Source organism: Rhagoletis pomonella, unplaced genomic scaffold (genome assembly GCF_013731165.1).
Source record: "Rhagoletis pomonella isolate Grant_MI unplaced genomic scaffold, Rhpom_1.0 Rhpom_scaffold_00002, whole genome shotgun sequence".
Classification (NCBI taxonomy): domain Eukaryota; kingdom Metazoa; phylum Arthropoda; class Insecta; order Diptera; family Tephritidae; genus Rhagoletis; species Rhagoletis pomonella.
Window position 1 is genome coordinate 37,083,600 of NW_023458556.1, and position 23,100 is coordinate 37,106,699.

The 23,100-nt window shown below is 32.9% G+C and overlaps 1 protein-coding gene and 1 long non-coding RNA gene across 3 annotated transcripts in view; both read right to left on the bottom strand.

Annotated features, from left to right (window-relative positions):
• Positions 1–413: 413 nt before the first annotated feature.
• On the bottom strand, positions 414–1,533 carry LOC118733556. The gene is made up of 2 exons (XR_004992269.1): positions 1,321–1,533; positions 414–1,288 (listed from the first exon to the last, which is right to left on the bottom strand). It is a non-coding gene; the product is annotated as an uncharacterized LOC118733556 (long non-coding RNA).
• A 3,379-nt stretch (positions 1,534–4,912) lies between these two features.
• Positions 4,913–23,100, bottom strand: part of LOC118733557 (myc protein) — a 73,956-nt gene continuing 55,768 nt past the window's right edge. For both annotated transcript variants that reach the window (XM_036462994.1, XM_036462995.1), the window contains exon 3: positions 4,913–7,463. In XM_036462994.1, the coding sequence (XP_036318887.1) occupies positions 6,607–7,463 (857 nt within the window). In that variant the 3' untranslated portion in view covers positions 4,913–6,606. The remainder of the gene's footprint in view (positions 7,464–23,100) is intronic.

Sequence of the window (23,100 nt, forward strand, 5' to 3'; positions counted from 1 at the left end):
ATGTAAAACTTATACTTCTGAGTATATTTCGTGAAGCATAGATGGATTATTCCACGTTTTTCTCAAAATCTGTAGCTTATGGAGACCTTATACTTACGGATACGTAATCACACATAAAGAAGTCTATCGAAATCAGTGTTGCCCTCTAAAATCGAGCCGAAAATGAAGCAGAAGCTACGAAAATGCACAAATCGGCATACGCAATAAAGTAACGCAACGTAGTCAGTAAAATACCCAGCCAAACACCAAACGTCGCAGAAAACGAAAGCAACACAGAAATGAACCAAAACCGGATGAAACAAATCAATTCCCATTATCTCCTTTTTCGAAATAATAAAGTCAATTGTGCATTTTTTGTGCTTTTGTTTACTTTCAACTTCAAAAAAGTTCATTTTTATTTACATGTTTTTGCATTTTTTTTCACAAACAATTTTTAATATTTTGCTTTCTCCTACAATTAAGTAATATTTTGTACATACAAATAGAATTCAAATAGAAAACTTTTAGATAAAAAAGCGCTTTAATAGCTAATCATAAACAAGAACAAAAGAAATTAAAGCTAAATAAAAATGTAGTTATGTATGCATATACGTACGTAGATCGTAGTTATAGCAGCACATACATAGGTAACTACATATGTATGCATGTACATATGTAATAATAAAAAAACACGTGAATGATTTAGCAATAACCAAAAAAATATATATATATATACATATGTATATATATGCATAGCATTATTTTGAAAAAATAAAAATAAAAAATTAAAGTCCATTGTATATACCACAAACTGAGCGAGTTTTGAACACAAATGATTTAGTTGTTTGTAGGTCAACCGCGAGCCAAACCAAATCGAAATCGAACGATGAATGCGATTCATAAAAATTATTGTATGTATGTGTGCATTGTAATTGAATTTGAATTTGAATATCTGACAAAATTGACGAATTAAGCGAGTCGAGTATAACGAATAGCGAATTTGCGTGTTTGCATTTGAAGCCAATTTTAGGCAGAGCCAGACGCCGGTCCAGGCAAGCTTGAATAGAGCATGCACCGAGGGAAAATAATGAAAAGTACAAGATAATTATGTAAGTATGTATGTAGTTTTAGGTGTTTGCGAATGGCAATAAATAATGTGAATAGAGAAAAAAATCTGCACAAGCATTTTATTGTCAGCTTTTTATTTATTAAAATTTTTAAGTGTTTTGTTTTTGTATTCGTTCGATTCATAAGTTTTCGTTTTAAAGTAGTAATTTTTGTTTTTAGCGAAGAATTCAACTAAAAATGCCTATCAAACAATGCTGTATTTTTTTAGTTCACCGTTACATAAATGTTGGGTTGCAATTTGTTTTTGTTTTTGCATATGCTATATGTATGCATATATTTTCTGGGAAAAGTTTTATATATAAGTATGTTTGTTTATATGTATGTATATTCCAAATTGCATATTCAACTTACGTTTCAAAAATATTCACTAGCGAAAAGTTGCATGCAAGTTTCAAGTTATTTTCTTAGTTTTTCTTCTTTTTGTTAACAATTTTGTTTGCTATTTTTTTTTGGTTTTTTTGTTTTTGCTATTTTTACAGTGTATTTATATGCTTTTGAATGTTTTCGGTTTGTATTGTAAATATAAAAAAAAAAACTTAACTTTTCAGGTGTGTAAAAAAATATGAAAAGTTTATGCGAGGATTTCAGATTTTGGTTGCTCTACCTATTTTTGTTGATAAATTATTTTCGTAATTTAATGCAACTCATTGCAAATATATTTTTTGTTTCTTATTTTTGTGTTTGCTGTAGCTAATGCGCGTTAGGGTGGAGCTTTCGCTTTAATGCCAACTGAAACTGTTTTTTACAATATTTGTTTATTTTTTCTATTATATTTCATCTTTTAGTTGAATACATAGATGTTTGCAAACTAGCTACAGTCACTCAAAGAAGCGTTCACAAGTGATTTTTCTTTAATATTCGTAATATTTTTCAGGTTAAAATTTTTTTGTTCATCTTTTTATAAAAATTTTGTGCATGCTACTTAAAACCAAAATCATTTCAATTAAAAATTTAAACTTTGTACAAAATTCAAAAAAAGTTCATGAAATTTTAGTATGCAGTTTTATAGCGCATGAAATTCTATAGTAAAACAAAGTGCATGTTTGAAGCAGCTAAGAATTCGCGATGATTTTTAATTTTTTTTTTTTACACCGCATATTAAGAACCGCTCAAAACAAAACGACATACACCAAAATTGTCCAAAAATTAAAATAAAAAATTTGGGAATTTTAATGAAAATTTTTAGATTTTTTTAATTTTTAATAGTTTGGGACTTTTATTTGTATGGTTTTGGTTATAGCATGAACAATATTTTTATAAAAATAAATAAAAAAATGTTTACTTAAAAAACATAACGATATGTTTAAAAAAAATCAACATGTAAACGCTCTTTTGAGTCACTGTGTGGTTAATTTGCATGATTTATTTATTATGCAAACTTCTTTTGTAAATTTCAAATGCTTTATTTAAACCGAAATTGCTATAAATATGTATATTGTATTATTATTATAAAATATAAAAAATGTATAATATACTTAAGTTTCATAAAAAAAAATTAACAAAAAAAATAAGAAAATATATGTATGTATATAAACGCATGTACAACTTCATTTCGTTTCGCTTAGTTTTTTCTTCTAAATTTTTGTTTTAGTAATTTGCATGGTGCAAAAAATGATTCACTATGGGTCTCTCTTACCTTTGTAGAAAAATAGAATTTTTGTTATAAACTTACTATGTGTACGCAGTGTATTGTACATGTGTACATATATATGTATGTATGGGTGTGTTGCGATGTGTGTGGCTGTGTGTTTTTGTGAACATATGTGTAAACATATTTTAAGTAGTAATATATATTTCTATGGACATTGGTTTTTGTATAAAAAGGGTATTCTTTTTTGTTGTACCGGAAGTTGCTGTGGTTTTTTCTTTTCTCTTTTACTATTTGTATATAATTTGTATGCTGAAATTGCTTGACATTTCGAAATTCATTACATGAGATTTCATTTTTCTTCTTTTTTGCGTTTCTTCGTTTCTTCATAGTGGTATAAACTATTAATTATATAGCTACATATGTATGTATGTACATATATTTATTATTTAAACAATTGTATTCGTATTATCATAAGCATTTGCAATAATTTTTTTTTTATTTTATAATTTTGTAATCATATTTACAAGCCGTTTATTGTATTATGTACGAATTTAAGTTTTTATTAAAAAAATATCCTTTTTTACGCTGACGTTAGTGGTATCAATTTGTATGTGTATGGATATACACATATAGTAATCTAGGTATGTATAAGCGAGAGCAGCGAGTGGCTCAGTTTAAAAACAATTTGAGCAAATTATGTAGAGTTATGGCATTCTTCAGGACTGAAAATGAGTTTAAGCGCGTATAGCGCACGCCTAAACGCCTTCGAAAATAATTTTGCCGAACGCGGCAAAAAAATCACTTATAATAAAAAAAATCGTATCTTTTTTTTGTGAGTATGTGCTGGCTTTTTCGATGTGTGTAAAAATAAAGAATTGAAAATTGTCCAAGAGCGTAAAAATCAAATGCAATAGCAAATGTATAAAAAAGGCACCACTCGCTACTAAATCTAGGTATCTATTTATTTAAAAAAAAAAAATGCGTCCGATCTTCAAAATGCTAAAACACTACACTACATAATAGCGTATTCTTTTGTTGTTTCTTTATTTAACTGTGTTGTGTGTGTCATTATGCTGCTTTTTTGCCACTAGCATACATATGCAATGCTATAAATTTCAAATATATGTACGTATGTATATAATAGTATATAGTATTTTTAATATCATACATATTGTATATCTATATATTTAGGTATGCATGTACATATTAATATATATATACATATACATATATATATGTAAGTATGTATATAGATATATTAGTTATATAAATTTATATTTTTCATGTACGTATGTACGTGCACGTAAATAAATCTTATTAGTAAAAATTACATCGACAGTTAAACAGTTGAGACCGAAAGTTAGAAATTCATCCACTGAAAATTCGCGCACGCAGCGACTTGAAACGTACGCCTTAAACGACTAACCCGTCTCAACTTGCAGTTTATTATTATACGTATGTATGTGTATATATAATATTTATGTACGTAGCATTTATTTTAGTGTTAGGTTTATGTTTATTATATAAGTAGCATAAGTATTTAATAGATAATAAAAAATAGTTGGGTTCACATATTTGCTACAAAATTTAAAAATCATTATTTTTAAGAAAACCAAAACAGAAAAAAATAACTCACTTTTTTTTGAGCAAATAATTCAAAACTGTCTTCTTCTTCTTCCCCTCCGGCGTTTTCTTAAAATAAGCGACCTACAAAGCTACTAAAAAATAAGTGTAAACAAGTTCCAGAAATTGTGGTAGTTGCCGTTGCTGTTGTTGGTGGGGTGGTTTTAAAAATAATCACCAAATCGAAATCGTTTGTTAAAAAAAGAAAGATTTGTGTTCATTATTATAAAAAATGGTAGCTTATTAATGCGCTTTATTCATATTTAATTCTTTTTTCTACATTTCTACGTATTTATGTAAGTTAACAATGTTCTAGTTTGTATGTATAGGTGTGTGTGTGTGTGTGTATAGAAAGTTATAAGTATTGTATGTAATTATTCATTTTAAAAAAAAGTTATGTTCAATATTTTGCAAAAATCAAATTTCAGCACTATTTTAGTGTTTCTTCTTTTCTGTTTTACAGCCAATCGAAATCAAATCAAGTGAAATTGATGTAAACAAAAGATATTTTGTTTTATTTTTTTTTATAGCTCATATACGCTTCTTTCATACATACTTATGTATGTATGTATGCATATGTATGCATTTTACAATGAATTAGTTTTGTGTTACTACTAAATAAGCCTGTAACCTCAAATTCATTCCTTCATTATTCAAGTAAATGAAGTTTTTAACGGGGCGTGGCCGCAGCAGCGCTGGAGATGCAAGCGCTCGCTAACGCCGCTGCCCACTTAAGATGCCGCCGCTATATTCGTTCTTTATTAATGTGGTAAATGTACGCTTTGTTTTTGTTGTTGTTTTTGTTGTTGCCCGTTACGCTCATCAAACGCTTTATGAAATTTCATAAATATAGATTTTGTTTTATCCGCTTCTAAGCCGCATTCGTTGCGATTCTTTCTTTTTAACTTTTTTTGTTTCTTAGGTATAAAGTTTAGTTGTACATATGTAATCAACTTCTTCATTGATTCGTTCTTGGGGTACATATTTGTTTTGTCCAGTTAGGTTTTTTTTTTCTTGATTCAATTCGTTACATTACTCAAATTCATGTCACATTAGTTTCTTGTTGTTATCGTTTTTGTTTTTCTTCTCTCTAACTTTAAGTTGTTTGTTTTTGTTTTGGTTAAGAAAAATGATATCACAAAAATTTCAAATATACAAATGTAAGTATATATAGTAATTTTAATAAAATATAATTAGGTATATATAAAAACACTAACCACTAGGCATTGCAATGGAAGCAAATTTAAACTTTTTGCAAGCAATGCTTAAAGCCGCGAAAGGGCGGAGCTTTTTTTTTTGCTAAAGTAATAAAGAAAAAGAAGACAACGCAATCGCATGAAATTTTATAAACAATTGTCCTCTTTGCCGCTCGAAATTTGTAACTCCCCCAATCGCTCTAAAACTTGATTTTAAATACATAAGTATATAAATGTATGTATATAAGAAGTATTTGCACATAAAAAGTTACGAAAGAAAAACTATTTTAAAAGTTACTACAAGGAAGTTGTTTTTTTTTTCTTTTCAGCGTCTAAATATACTAATTCTTCCAATACAAGTAGTTGTATTTTGCTTCACTTTTCAATGCTTCAAATTGTTTAACTTATCGTCTACATTTTAACAAAATCAATCAATTAGTTTATAGTAAATAGTTTTAATAGTAGCATGTTTAGTAGTTTTTACAGTTAAAGGTCTAAATTTCATATCATCATTTAATTTTATAAATGTTAAACACATTTGATACGAACTATCCTCAAATAACACTTTCAACTACCCCAACTTCAACTTCTGCACACTTTCAGCAAGAGAGCGCGCGCCAGCCGCACGCCTGCCGTTTGATATCTTGCCGGCGCTGCTGCGCACAAAGACACTCGACGACGGCGGCGGCGGCACCTACAGCTTGTATACAAATTCAAAATAGTTATATTTTACAAACAAACTACTACGAGAAGGCAAGCGCGCACCGCACGCACACAGTTCAACGTAATTTTAAATTTTCACAAGCTCTACTACTTCATGGAACACTGACCGACTGACTGACTGACTGACTGACTTACGCGCCTTCCTTTGACCGCTGCTACGCTTCTGTTTGCGACACCGCCGCCCACCCTTTCACACGCACGCAATCATCACTTCTCCGCCTCCTGCTCTCCTCCTCCATCATTGTTGACTTTATCGTTAGTTGAATCATGGACGTCACCTTCAGTGTCCTGCTCCTCCTCCTCCTCGTCCTCACAAACACCAACATCCGATTGCGCGTTGGTCGGCCGCACACCTATGAACGGCTATCAATCTCTCAAAAGGCTACGTAAGCGCGCCAAATGCTCTTGACGCTTACGCATCTGTTCCCTCAGCACTTCTTTCGTATCACACAATTGCTGATTCTCGCGCGTTAGAGACTCGCACAACTTGGCCGCTTCGCGTAGTATATTCACCTTGGGCGCACGCTCTTTATCCTTAATGCTGGGTATCTGTTTCTTCAGCTCTTCGAATAGATTTTTCAGCCCGATGCGCCGTTGTCGTTCCATATCATTGTGCAAATTGCGCTTCTCAATGGTATCAGCGCTCTCGTCGAGACTAAAGTGACGACTCACAGCGTCAGCAGCGTTGGCGCCACTCTGCGTGCTGCTCGCACTGCTTATGCTACTGCTGTGATGGCCGTGCTTTGATGATTTCTTACCGCGATGCTTCTTGCTCGGCGGCAACGTATAATCCAGATCGCGACTGACGTCAGCACTGCTGTTGGCACTGCTGTTCATGGTGAGACGCTTACGTGATTTATCAGCGCTGCTAGTGATAATATGACAATGTCCATTGGCGTCAGTGCTTAGTGTGTTAGCCTGTTGTTGTAGCATAAATTTGTTGGCGTAGGTGGTGGTGTTACCGCTGTGATAGGGTGTGCTTGAGGGTGAAGGATAACGTGAGGTAGAAACTGACTTCACCGGACTACTGCTGGCCGGTGTGTAAGGTAGAGTGTAGGAGCCGCGGCGACGTGGTGGTATGGTGCGTATGCCGTTGGGGTTCTTGACAATTCGCGCTGTTGAGAACCTATAGCCGACTTTGTGTTCGATGGCGCGACGATCACGATCCGAAGGATTTGTGGGTAGCTTCTTGTCACTGACTGATACAACATCGATTTCTTCATCTGCAAGAAAGAAAGAAAAACGTAGATTGTGTTGTTATAACTATGAATAAGGTATCAGAATAGCTGATAAAAACGCTTATTAAAGGTGGATGAAGTATAAATTTAACCAAACTACTTTATCCTATCACTTATGCCAATCAGCGGCCATAGTCTTTGCGCAATTTTTCAAAATATGCGATAGCATCTAACAAATCATATAATAAATTGCTTTCCAATACAAGGGTGCCGAACAACAACCATGAATGGCAGGCAGCTTTTCCTAGCGCGCTTGAAATCAAGTGGGTACCATGAACTTAGAAATAACGCAAAATTGTATCAGACAATAAGTTGAATCGCATATAAATCAACAACAACAGACGTTTGACACCACCCTTCGTGAGGCGACAAGCCAACATACATACAATATTGAAGGAGGTACATACATGTATAACCCTGTAAAGTCACTAGAACACGTTGAAATTTATGTGAAAACATGCTTAGCCCAAGAAAAATGTATAACCAATGCAAATTGAACAATATATTACAAGCCAAAAGAAAAAATGTGCGGAAGCACAAATCAGCGTAAACAGACAGTCAACCACCCACTCAACAGCGCTGGCACGAGCGAGCACAAAACTATTACATATGTACATACATATAATGGCTATATGGATGACCGATATGCTTCACGCGTGTTGAACATTAAATGTAAAATGCCAATGGCTTAAGGGCCAAGTAACTTTAAGTATTGAATAATATAGGAAACTGACGCAGGCAGTGAAGCGAGTGTGTGAATAGTGGAGGCGACGGCCGCCTACAGACGTCAGCGAACACAGTATGATGCCACTAAACTTTTACTGCTCGTAATGCTTCAACCGGCGCCCGCAACAGCCAAACCAAACGGAAGGCAAAGAGCCAACACCGACAGTCGAGATAAGGTATGGTACGCCCCCAACCAAAAATGCGCTTACAGCTGTAAACACACGTATAGTGAGTTGTACTTTTAATGCGCAGTGTAAGTTCGTAATTGTGTAACTCGAAGAGTAGGTGAAATGTATCAAAATTCAGGTAGCAAACGCCGCTTTGCCAGCTGTGGTGTTCTGCCACAGCACAGTGTTTTATTTTGGGAAAAAAGGACAAAATCAAATATCTAAAAAACGAGAGGGGAGGAAAAAAATTTAACGGCGTTTTAAAGCTTTTGAGATGGAGAATTCAGTAAAAATTTTCTCGTTGGACACCCAAAAACAGGTTTTCATTTTTTTTTTTGGCCTGAACGCAGTAGCAGTTCCTTGCAAAGCAAAAAAATTTTCTAAACACATATTTTTGTTGTTCTTGCGTCAAGAAATCCATTTCCATGGTCACAAGAACACACAGACGCATTTAAAAATTTATTTAAAAATTTCATTGAATGCTGTATTTAGATCGCAAAAAAGAAAAAATGTAACTGTTGAAGGTCGGTTTGGAGCCTAAGGTAATTTGCATTAATTTAGTGACGTTTCCTCAAGAAGATTTTTTAATTTACCTGCCATTCAAACCGATTTTTTTTTTCTTTCAGAACAAAATTTGTTTTTAAAGGGGCATATAAATTTTAAAGGCTACTTCAGAAAACGGCCTTTAAAATAACCTTCAAAAGTAAGATTTTGGATTTTTTTTAGTTAATGAACTTTAAAAAAAAAATGTTTTCTTGCGTTTACAACATTTAAAAAGTCTATTGCATACTGGTTTCAGCTCAAAAAAAAAGAGAGAAACAATTAAAACCTATTATACTTGAAGGTCATTTTAAAGGTCAAAGTAATTCTTTGTCCATCGAGTTAATTTTCCCTAAATTTTGTCCTTCCTTTCCAAAATCGTACACTGTGCGATGCCTGCCGAAGGTGAGTGTGATTAGCATATCGAAAAGGTATGTATTTTTAAATGCTTAGCTCGGTGAAATCCCACGTACGTATGTGCAGAAAGAAGATGAAAATGACAAAAAAAATATATCTACAAATAAAAGCATTTGGGCTATTTTTGGTACGAATGTCAATAAGTGAAATGTGAACTCGCCTGACCCAAGCGATTTGTGACGTACGTTTGCAGAAAGATGAGCGACGAAATAAAAGCGTTGTAAAATAGACGACCGATCTACATACAAAAAAGTGGTATTCGAGGAAAGCGCGTGAAAAAGGAAGGCAATACAGGAAAATTCTAAGCTGTTTTAGTGTCAAAAAATTGGCTGGCGACATAATGCCGGCGCCAGACAGCTACACAAATTTTTTAGCACTGCAACATGTGCTGACAAGGAAAGCTTTGGAAAACTTATGTAAGAATAAGTGAAAAAAAAACGAAATAATCGCAATATTTTTGTAGTTGCATGCATGTACATATGTATGTGTGAGTTGGAATTGGGCGATGTTTGGCAACAATAAAGCAAAGTATAGTGCAGTGCAGCGCAAAGTGTGTGACACCAAGCTACATATGTATTAAATATAACATCAAATGAGATTAGTGGCAAATGCATAGAAGGACCACTGAGCACAAACAAATAAAAATAAAAATAAAAATAAAAAATTTAGTAGCAAAAGGGCAAAGAAGAAAGCTGAAGTTAACAAATATGTAAGTAGGTTAATGGTTATGCACTTTTTGGGTAACAACAAAATACATATAAAAAAAGTTTATATAAAACTGAAAAAATCAGAAAAAATCTACGACAAAGTGCAAAGGATAAATGCTGAAGCTAAGCATCAACAAATTTAAAACTAAAAAAGACTAAACTGATTTAATATTTTTATGATAGAATAGAGGCAACCCAAAAAAAAACAATAAAAATAAGAATTAAAAAAAATATGAATGTAGATTTAAAAATTTTATTAGCAAACAATTCGACCATCTAAAATTAGAGTATTTACATTTGTATGCGCGAGCACAGAAAACCCCTCTACTAAAAAGCGACAGCTTTACACCCCCTACTCAGCAGCTATGTAAAAACGCCAGTAAATACACTCAAAGCATCAAGCAAAGATAGCAGCGCCCACCCACTATTGCCACCGCACCGCCATGCGTGAGGTGATACTAAGACCCCAAAAATTGCGTCACAGACAAACAAAATAACAACTATACTCACGCAGCACTACCAACAAAGCATTATTATGCATTGGCATTAGCGATGCTAACGTCAAATTCAACAACGGCAAGAGTCACAAACGACCAAAGATTTGTGGTGCAAGCACGGTACAGAGCTGAAAGTAGCCGCTCGAAGATGAGATGCTTTGAAGAGCGCTGGTAAATGCTAGCACACGAGCTAAATAGACGCACATTCAAATACACATTTATATGTATGTATGTATATATATTTAACATTTAACAACAACAATAACAGCAGCAGCATAGTATTAATATACCGTCGACAAGCAGCAGGAGAAAAAACCCAAGCGACACACTTAAGTCGTTTTCCGCATAGCAACAGTGAAATTTTATTCCTCTCAGGGAAAGAAATAAAGAAAGGCAAGAAATTCTATTATTGTTGTATATATACATACATATGCTTGCACGTATGTATTTAGGCCTTACAAGCCGCACATTTTAGGTAGGTAGGTAGGTAGGCTGTTCAATTTGACTTTGCTTTGGCATTTTGGCGATATGACATTGTGGGACGACTTAGCGACGACGGGCGTTATAGTGTGGGCAACTAAATGTGTGTGTATGTATATGTGTACGTTTTTCTTTCGTGACAGGCTGGCAAACGCGTGAATAGCAAGTCATGTGCCGTATAGTAAAATGTAAAAAAAAATTAGTGAAACTAAATTAAAAACATTTGGTGGAAGGTGGAAAGAAAGAAAGCAAGCAAGCAAGCAGCGTTGTGTTGGCAGCCGAAAATACGATGGATTAAGTGTATTTATTTAGGGCAAACTTTTAATAGTGCGTCGATGCTCTCGAATTTTAGACAACATTTTAAATTTTCCTAGGTACATATTTTTTCGTGTTTTAGTTGGTATTTTTATTGCAGACATTATTTTTAAATCGTTATTTGTTACTTTTTAATTTTTTAATAAAGTTTTTGTCCCTCTAGTAAACTTTGTATTTATTGTTTATTTTTATTATAATTTTTATTACTTCTAATTTTTTTCTTTTAACTTTAATCTGTGACTATTTACATATAAATACTTTTTTATTTTCTTCTAACTTTTTATTTTCATTTCCTTTTACTTTTTGATTTTCATTTCCTTTGTTTTTTTTTAGATTTTCATTTATTCTTTATTTCTTTTTATAATTTTCTTATTTTTTATACTTTTCATTTTATTTTTTATATGTATTTTTTTAATTTTTTTTATATCTAAATTTTCAATTTTTTAATTTATTTTACTTTTTTATATTTTTATTTTCTGTACTAATTCTTTTATTTTACTTTTTTTCATTTTTGTATTTTTGATTTTATGCATTTTTCATTTTATTTTTTATATTTTTTATTTAATGTATTTTTTATATTTTTATATATACATAGTTCTTATTTTATTTTTAAATTTTCTATTTTATGTATTTTTTATGTTTGTTTTTATATTTCTTATTTTGTTTTTTATATTTATATTTTTTTATTTTTTTTTTTGTCGTTCCAGTGTGACTGGTGAAGTTCTAAAAAATCAACGGTAATTTTTAACCACTTGAAACTTGCATATTGTTAGACTAAAATTGAATGGGCTATAAAACTGCGTACTCAAAAAAACTCTAACACTTCTGAGAAAAATGTTTGAAATTTAGGTGAAAATTTGTTGCACTTTTCTGTAGTCTTTTACAAAGTCTAAAACTGGGGTCTGTATGGGTTTTTTTTTATAGAATGAACTGTATTTTCATTGAAAATTCCTAAAAATAAATAAATGAACATGAGCGGGAAACAATATCACTTTGAAATGGGGGTACTATGTATTGGCCAATACTGTATGTCTTCGGAAATCATGCAAAAAATAGGTAACAAGTTTTAAGTTCTTTGTTATAAATATTTGAAAGAATGCGACTGGTGGGACACTGAAAATCCCTATATTTTACCTTTGTGCTCTCCATAGGCGAATTTTAGCCAGAACACTTAATTTTTTTTTTATGTTATGAAATATAAACTATAACTTTGGTTTCTATTAAAAAATTAGGCTGATATAACCTTTATAGAAATATTCAAAATTGTGACTGGTAGGTAAGCTCCCTGTGACTGGTGAAAAGTAATTATATATGGATAAAGTAAATGTTTCCATAGACAAAAATTATTTTTATTTTATCAAAACCAACTCTAAACAACGTTAGTACATATCACGACAGGCCATGACGTCCTCTTATTGCGCAAACTTTACGCATTCCATGGTCACATATCTACACTTTAAGTAGAGCACGCCTGTCTGCCCGTGTGTGTAATCGCAAGTAACTTTCGATTCACATACTGACAAACTAGCAAATATAAAACTCTGCTATTTAGCTGGCCATTATCGCAACAAAGTTTAAATTTTTCTATTTTGATTGCGCGATCTGTTGTCAAGCGCGCGGACGCATAAAAAGCTAAAATTTGCGCACTCTTATATGCGCATACATATATGTATGTATGTATGTATGTATGTAGATGAGCAAATTATAGTAAAAAAATATTTGAATTTTAGAAAAATAATGCAAAATAATTTTTTGGTATATTACAAAAAAAAAAATGTTTTTATATTCAACCGAGTAAAGGTGTTTAAAATTTGTCCATAGTTGCTAACTTGCAACGCAAATGCTTATTAGGTCTAAGCAAAAGCTTACACGTGCATAGTATGTACATATTTGCTAATTAAATTACTGACAAAAAAAAAATTAAATACACCATACATACATATGTAAATGTTGGAAGGTTAAGTGGCACTGGACAAGTCAGCGCAGCAAACAGGGCGTATGAGTGACATCATGCACGAGTGTGGAGGAAAGTGCGGAGATTGCAGTTAATGCTTACAGATCGCGAATATTATGTTTTTCACTTATGTGTTTATTCTCTCTAAAGTGTTAAATATTTGTAATACAAGCAGCTTGGGTACTTAAAAATGCTCAGTTTTATATGCACAGATTTCCAGCGCATGTAATATGTATGTATGTACTTAGGTATGTGTGCATACATATTTGTGTATGTTTCATCTAATATTTGTTGCATTTTTATGTATGCAAAACCCCACTCTCGGGCAATTAGAATGTTAGTATGTATTTCTAAGATTAACAGCGCTGAAATTTCGGCATGTAAAATGTAATACCCGCAAGTTATTACATTTATGTCAACGCAATTACCGTCATCTGTGCATATTTTAAGCGCTTAGGCGAGAGCAACCGGAAATATTCATATTTACTTACATACACGCATAATATACTTGTATGGAGGCATATGTACATACATATGTACGTAGTACATCAACTGTGTGGATTATAGTGCGATATAGGGTAGTAGGTTATATTTTGAGTTCGAAAGTTAAGAAACAGAGATAAATATATTATATTTTTAGGAAACAGAGATATTGTGTTGAAAATAATTTAAAGAACAATAATTCCATTAACTAGTCAGTAACTAGTAATAAGGTAACTAGATCGCGACTAGTATCAAATTTCAAAAAAGCATATACCATGACCAACATTTTATAATTAGACCCAATCCCGTTTCATTGCTTCTTTCAGCTTGTAATTGAAGGCAAGCAGCGCAATTCTAGTAACTTGCCAATATACTAGGTACGTTATGTGTATTTTTTTTTACAAAACGATTTCCAAGATTTTTTTTTTAGAATTGCGCTGAATGATTTTACGTTTTTAAATTCTGAAACGGCATGCCGCTGTGTTGCCATCTTCAAATATGGGTTCAATAACTCCACTTTTTCGAAATAAATCTTTTTTTCTAAATCTCTTATATGTTTGCTATGTATGTAAATATCTACGCGTACCAAATATATTGACTTATGCTGGCGAGAAACATGTAGGTATATTTTAGGTAAACACGCTACAAATGAAATCAAATTACGAATTTCATTAATTCTAATTTTCAACGCCCCTTACGTATACATCAAATCCCTAATGAATTGTAATCTATAAAAATCGATTTCGACTAGCTTATAATCTAAACAAAAAACCGTACCTACATAAATAATTAAGCATCGGCGCGTATTCAAAAAAAAATATATAAAAATCTACGTGTACGCTCAGAAGAGCAACAATTAAATAAAAAAATATAAAACAGGAAAGAACCAGGACAGATTGAATCACAATGTTTATATGTATGTACTGTTACCCAGGTAGAAAGAGGGCAAAAACTGAATTTCAAACAATTACCAGGGCCGTACATTACAATTATCCACACCATCATGAGCATGAAGAAAGCAATTGTATCAAAAGCAACAGATTCAAGATTAATTGAAATCTTGATCAATGCTCATATTCGGCTACCGCAATCGCCACTCACGCAGTACTACATAAAATAAAAAAAAAAGTGTGACAGCGCAAATGAAAATTAGAGCAATACCGGTCGGTGGTGAGTGGTGCGAGTGGTGCGAGTGGTGCCGGCGGTTGAGCAGCCGGATCGACGTCAAAAGCGGTCAGCTTACATTTACCCATCGCTTAATTGTTCGATGCGCGCGTATGAATTGGGAAAAAATATTGCGGTCTCATGATTAATAGGTAAAAATAAAGGCTATATTCGCCTATTTTATCGAAAATGTTATTGACCGTTAATGCCTAGTTAAAGCACAACATACGACATTGATGGATGTATTACTTTCGGAAAATGGGGTGTGCAGAGGTGTGGCATGAAACGTTTGCAGCCAACACATTTTCATAATGCGTACACATTTGTTGCTACCATCATATTTATGTAGTTGTGTTTCATTTAATTTGTACAATTTTTTCTTGTTTTTTTTTTTATGGATCATATTCGCCAGCAGATTCGCAAATCGAGCATTGCCGTCACTTTAAAACTCGCTGTACGGGAAAAACCATGTCATGTACGCATTTTTCCACTTGCAAACTATACGTCAGATATTATTATGCTATTAAATAACTTAATTCACTGACTGCATTATCGAATGAGAGTGAAACAGAAAAACAGAGGATACAAACATATGTAAGCGTGCGGATATGTAAACGGCGTGCGTCTATTTTCACAGCAGGAATTGGAGTTGTCGTCGCCAAACAGTTGTTACATACATATGTACATCCATATGCAAGTATAAATACGCTTAAAACAATATATGTATGTACATACATATGTAATTATATTAATTATGATGTGCAAATGGCTAACGCATTCATGTGGCGATAATATTTTGCAAATTTCCCAAGCCATTACAAATAACTACCCGGTAGGAAAAAAATTTTGGGTAAGTAAAATTGCATTCATGAAGTCAGAATTAAATAGCTGCTAGACGTGGCAAGTGTAACTGTCATTGACGGCAAAAGCAGAAAATTTCGCTTTCAACTGTGCATTTGTATGCTTCTAACAAAATTTATGACTCGAAAAATTAATTAAAGATGCTAATATATATGTATGTGCTCAAAACAGCCACGAAATGTCTAATGCTTTCATATTAGGAAAATAGATTATGTAATACCAAGTATTTTTTTTATTTCTTCTCGAACTTTTTATTGTAATTACTAATTATACACAAATTCGCCAAAAATTGCGCCACTCGGCAAAACTCGAATGGGTCGACAGCGCTTTCAAAAAAATAAAATAAAATAAAAATTGCTAGCGCAGCTCGAAAAAGTTGAAATTATACAACTTGCAATTTTTATTTCCGAAAGTGCTTTCTGCAAATCTGCCAAAAAGGACTTGTTGGGTGTTAACACGGAAAAGCAGCAAAATGAGTGGAAACATGGGCAATGCATTTTTCGACGGCACCAAGAAATTTGAATTTGAAAAATTATACACTGACAAATAATTTTCCATAGAAAATTTGTCACTTTAAATAAACTTAATCATTTAAAACTTAGGAAAATGTTTTTCTTAAGAAAAAATTTGAAGCACAAAAACTCTACTGGTAGCATTAGTTTTCCCTGCAGGGGGAGTATACAATGGCTTTATGTGCATTGGTTCAAAAAATGTCATTTGAACGCATTTGTGCGGCACATTATTATCGCTAATTGCAGTAGGCAACTAAGAGGCGCCAAAAAAGTGGGTAAAATTGTGTTTTTAAATTGTTTTTTTTTTCTTTTTTTTTTTGTTAAAGTAAATAAAACAGGCTAAAATGCGTTCAAATGCACAATTTTGCGGTTGCTACCTCTTCTATTGAATTTCCACCATTTGCTTCCTTTAAAGAGTATAAATTTTATTAACTAACAGTAATCTGGCAGTGAAGAGCTTGAATAAGTATATTTAATGTAATCAAATTACAGTTGGGCGTTAACAGGGAAGCTGTTATAGCTGTTAAGTGCAGATATTAACTGTCACTCAGCATTTGTCGGGCAGTGGATAGTCAGTTTGAACGATTTGCTTTTGGCTTACAAACAAATTATAATGGGAATGCTAAAAGTTTCTGCGTAATTTTTTTATATTATTTACATTTAATTATACAGCTTATAAAGAAATACAGCACCTCTTGAACAAGCACCTACCGATTAAACGTGTACATCCTTAAAAAGCGCCGCCTATAAGCACGAATGTCTGTACATTAGGCATATGACTTTTCGAAAATTAAATATGGGAAGAGGATAAGAAATGATGAACAACCAACAAAAAAACTTTATTGTGAAAATTTGGGTAAACAAATTTCCGAAAGGAAACAACTTCCAAGTATGTTATATGGAAAATTCCATTTCAACCGAATTATGACCGCAATCAAAAATTCGTTTCTAAATCTTTTTTTTATTCCGCTCATTCGGAATTTTCAATTTATCTTCACATTTTTTATTTTTATTTTTTTCTTCCGAGTTTTTGTACCAAATTTTGACATATCCGTTATTTTTGTTTGTTTTTCATCATTTCTCATCCTCACTTCATTTAAATTTAGAAAAAAAGGTATATGCTTAATGTAAATACATACATATATGTACTTTGTATTGAAGGTAATTGCAACTGCTGTATGATTAGTTTAAATATATGTAAGCGCTATATAATTTCACGAATTAATCGCTTGTCGTGTGTTAAGTATTTAATTAAAAGTTTCGCGCCAATAAAACATTGAATAAATGTGTACATATGTATGTACATAAGTGGGTTTTTTGTGATGCTAAATAAATTAAAACATTTTTCAAGTTCGTGAAAGGTAAATTAATTTCTTTGTATTCAAACTTTGTTGCGGAAGGGGAGAAAAGAGCTTAGAGGAAAAGTAAACTATGTATTTGCGCAAGTGGAATTGAATAAGTACACAGCTTTTTGCTGTGACTGTGAAAAATATAGCGAACTAATTTTACCAGTTAACAAGTGAATCTAATTGCAACTAGTTCGTAACTATACCAAATACAACTCGCTAGTGAGTAGAACAAATACAACTAGTTAGTGAATAGATCAAAAACAACTACATAGTTACTGAATGAGAACAAACGCCAAGTTTGGAAAGCAGCTGGAATCATAATACATATATAGTTGAAATGCCTACATTTAAAGATAATAAAAATTATAATAAATCTCGCTTTGATGGCATTTAAATTGTTAAAATCAGCTGGAACTTTAATTAATATGCATAAGCACTTATGTATGTATGTATGAAAGCATAATATAAATTAATATGTAAATGTATACGGAGGCAGGCAGCAGCTCTGTATAATGCGCAAGCAAAAAGATTTCTCAGAAAACTAGTGGCTATCTTAAAATTCAAATGAAATGCCTTTAATAGACACCCAGAGTGCAGAGTGCATCCCAAAGCGCTTAATAGGAGGCTGGAGGAGCGAGCGCAGTACTAAGCAGTTACAAAAGCAAAAAAAAAAATAATAATAATTCAGTACATTTAGAGTTGCTTTTAAGCAGGCAAGCATGTGAAAAATCATTAGCTCGAAGAAAAAAAAAGAAAAGAAACAAATCGTAAGCCAACGAGCAGGTAGAACAAGAACATAGTGACAAGTGGAATGCCAGACACACGCGAACGAATATTGTCACGCTTTTGTTGCAGGTAGAGCAAGAAACGACAGGCGCAACCTGCAACCAATAACTTGCATAGCAACAAGTATTGATATCCAATCATTTACAGGCTCTACTAAGTAACTGACGGCTTGTGATCTTGACTGGTGTGGCTGGATGGTGCGGGATGACGCGAACAATAAAGGCATCCGCCGCCACCGAAAAAGGTAAGACCAACATACCCATGCATGTATGTACATAATAAACGCACGCATTATGTCGTCAACGCCGCCAGCAGAAGATGAGTATCAAGTTGAGAGATAGACGAAGACTTTTAGTATGGCGTTCAGCAGTCAGCTTGTTGATGACATGGTGTGGCTTGTTGCCACATTGACGGTACTGTCGTGACGATGACTCTGCGCTTACATAGTCGCTGTTTGGCTGTTCGTACGAGGCGGCGGCGGCGGTGTTTCTATCAAACTCATTAGCATAAGAAAGAGGAGTAAAAAAGGGTACGCAATGGCGTAAAAAAAGCAACAAGTAAATATTATAGAGAAGTAAAAGCAACAGAAGTTGAAGTAAAAATCAAGAGATATTTATGTTGCATGCTAAGAATGTACTACAACGCAGCATCGTTTTTTATACATACACAAAATAAAATTCAGCTTCTGAACAGGATGATGCAGCAACTTTGGAGCGACCGGCGTGACGCTTATGTATATACATATGTATGCTTGCAGCAGTATGTGTTCGTCTGCAACGGAAAGCTGCTTAGTGGCACTTTAAGGAAACCCAGTACACACACCACCAACCAATGGCATTTCCCGCGCTAGAGATTTAACATTTCACATTTTAAATCATAATAGGTACATACATATTATATATGTGCATATGTACTTGCATACATTAGGGTGTATCACTCTCCAAAAAAAAAAAAATTGGTACTGGTTTTCCATTGGAATTATAAAATATTAAGATTTACGTGAGCTGGACCGATTTGAAAACACCTCCGAAAATCGTTTTTAAATAACTAAAATAATTTTTTTAATATAGATATCTATTTTCTAAAAAATCACCTCAGATGATAGTAGAATTTAAGTTTAAAAGGTCTGCATACAAATGTTTAAAAATTTTATCAGCGCAATAAAAATAATGACATTTTTGGAAGTAGATATTTTCAAATCTTAATATGCCTTATACTGAGTTTCGCCCGAAAAAAATTTCACCCGGAAAATTTGTATTCCGCCCATGGTAAATACATGGAAACCAAAAGTGAAAAGTGAACCGGTTGGGGGAAAATGAAACTCATGATAAGGCTGAATATGTTTCCGAAACATTTTGGCGGAAGTCTTAAAATATAGTAAATTTTATAATTCCAATGAAAAAACCGCAACTTTTTTGGTGAGGCACCCTAATGCACATACATTGCTTTAAAATTATGAGTGGGCTCCTGTCGACAGACAAAAAGTCAGCTTAGCAACTTCAAAGTAATAACAACAGCAGCAGCAAAGTGAATGTTGCTTACTTGTCTGGTTGCTGTTCCATCTAACTACTTATCTACATATTATACTGATTGGCTGCTGGCAGACAACTCGAACAGCAACTCAAGCAAAAATGAATGGCACTTAGCAACCGCATAATGCGAAGGAAGCAATAACAACAACAACAATAAAATTAAAACAAAAAACAACTACCAAACCAAGTCAAAGCAGTCAACAAACAGTAAGCAGCATCAGCAACAATCAACAACTACGTATGTATATATGTATGTATGTATGTATTAGTCGTACAATGACAGCATTACAGCAAATGTGCAGCGCCATGCAACTTGTTTTGTCTATATCTACAAGTTCGAGCAACAATCAAGCTAGTTGCGGACTAGCTGGCGGCTTGCAGCATATAATCTAAAAATCTCAATTCGTTGACCCAAATTCCAAGGGTCTGGGGTAAACTACAGCAACAGCAATTCGCGCAAACGACCTCCAAAAATATGTGCAACTTTGCCCACTACTAGTCAGCCACCTAACGCGAGCCACCGCCGCTCACCACGCTCCCACCACCGGTGCATACATACGTGATATTGTTTTTGCAGTCGGTCGTTAGACTCTCCTCGTCGGCGCAGTAATGTTGCGCTTTTCAAACGAGTGAATGGTGGTGGTCTGCTGCTGCTGACATTCCTAAGTACATAGCAAGCAAAACAAAGAGGAAAAAAAAATGAAATATGTAGTAAAAAGTTGCAAGAAAATGCACCACTGCGGGGCATAGGGTGGAAGAAAGAGCAGACACAAGGTTTTTGCATGTGCGCACACTGGTTTGCCGCCAACTCGACTCTCTACTACATATACAATACAAGTTGTGTCTTTTGGCAGGCAGCAACTAAAGCTCGTTTTATCTACACGGCTGCTGCTTCCTCACCTACCCCCACCCAACGTGAAAGCCACTCAAACTATACACGTCGCCTCAAGAATTTGCTACAACAGCAAGAAAAAAGCCGCATTGTTACGGAACTTCTTTTGTGCATCAGCGCGCGCGCACACATGCATACACAGGTATAGGAAAAAACCCAGCTGATATTGATGCTCGTGTGGCTGGAAACAATGTTGCTAGATACATACCGAGTATGATGCTACACCGCAAGAATGCAACAATGCTGTCTGCGCTAACTGGTTTCAACAAAAACTAAAGAAATAAATATTTCAACGACAAGATATATATATGAAGAGAGAGAGAGAGAGAGTGGAAACAAATGAAACCATGTGAAAAAACGTTCGTGAAAGATGCGCTGGGAAACAAAGCAAGCCGTTGCGCGATTGCCATTTGGCCATTTTAGGGCAGAAACAATAAAAAATATGCTTTTCTCCTGTTTGGTTTTTTTTTTGTTTTGTCGCTACTTAAAATTTTCTAATTTTTCAAAAGTTGCAATCAAATTGGCAACAGCAACTTTCAGATATGCAATTAGCGTTACAATGCTTGGTATAAGCTGTATTGCCAATTTCGTATTATTTATGGCATGTATTGTATGTACACTGAAAAAAGAGTTTGGTTACGCCAACTAAATATGTTTCTCACAACACAGGCTTTTGTTATAGTTACATTATTTGGTTATAGTTACCAAATCATACAGAGAAATATATTTAGCTTACTTTTTTTCTGGGTGTAGTTAATAATGAATGATGGAATGAGTTTGCTTCAATGATTTGCGATGAAAGTGGTAGTAAATATCTAGACACGATTTAAAATTTGCAATTAACGAGGCAAATTTACGAGGATTGCAAATTAACCATGAAATTCATAAATATTAAGTTAGATTGAAAATTTTTTATAATTAAAAGAAACTGAATGCGTGGACATAACTCAATTTAATGGACAAGCTTCACCACTATTTTAATATTGATTTCATTTACATTTTGTGAAAGATTTTCTTAATAACTTGTAAAAAAAATTTGGTTGGGCTTTTTTTGTTTTTCAGTTTCCTTTTCTTAATTATAGCTTAGTTCCCAGCTCTAAAGAAAACTCACAAGAAATATTTTCTTTATTCCTGTTGCCTTGATTTTGCCGTAAATTTTCTTGAAGAAATAAATGTACCTGCATACAAGCATTTTTTCTTGAGAGCTGGAAACTAAGCTTATATGTATTTATTCGTTGATACACATTTTTGCTTCTTTTATCAATTTTTTTATTATTTTTAATTATTATTTTGGTGTTATTTTAAACGTAATTTAATTTTTTTTCCTTTCATTTATTTGTTTGAATTGTTTAAAAATTTTGTTTTATTTAAATTTTTTATTTACTTAAAATATTTGAATTATGTAAAAAAAAATATTTATGTATTTAAGATTTTTGGTTTATTTAAAATTTTAAAAAATTTTATTTATCAAAAATTTTTATTTATTTAATCTTTTTAGTTATGTATGTACATATGTATATGCAACAGAGTTTTCAAATCTTTTATTTACATTTACATTTTTTATTTATTTATAAAAAAATGTATTTATTGATACATATACATATATACAATGTACATACATACAGTAGTATGCACATACTTTATTGTCCTTATAATTTTTTATTTTCTTTTTAATGTTTTTGATTTTATTTTTAATTTTTTGATTTATTTGCAATTTTTATTTGGAGGCATATTCTTGTTTTCGTACGAATCAATGTATTTTTTTAATAGATATTTACTTTTTTAATTTAAAATTTTTTTTGCCTTTTTTTTAATTGCATACATTATTTTAAATATAAACTTTTACAGCACTAAAACTTGTATAGCCTTGTTTACTCCAACTTAGTATTTTACAACAGACACTTAGCCAGAAAAAAGGTGTGCGCAAAAATCACCGCATTCGCAGAAGTTTCATGAGTATTTTGTGTATACAGTCATTCATATATTCGCCACCTCTTATACACAAAAGCGCTAACGCTCATTAGTATGCAATTCAATTGCACTCATGTGGTTTTTCAACAATCACCTAACAATTAATTGCTAAGACGACAAAAACAACAAAGAACACTTGCAAACGAAACACAATAAAATTGTGATTTAAATATGAAACGAAACAATAAAAATGAAAATAGCAGAATTCAATTTCGAAAGCGATACGAAAAGCTGAGCGGTTTGAATTTAAAGTTATGAAATAAAACTGT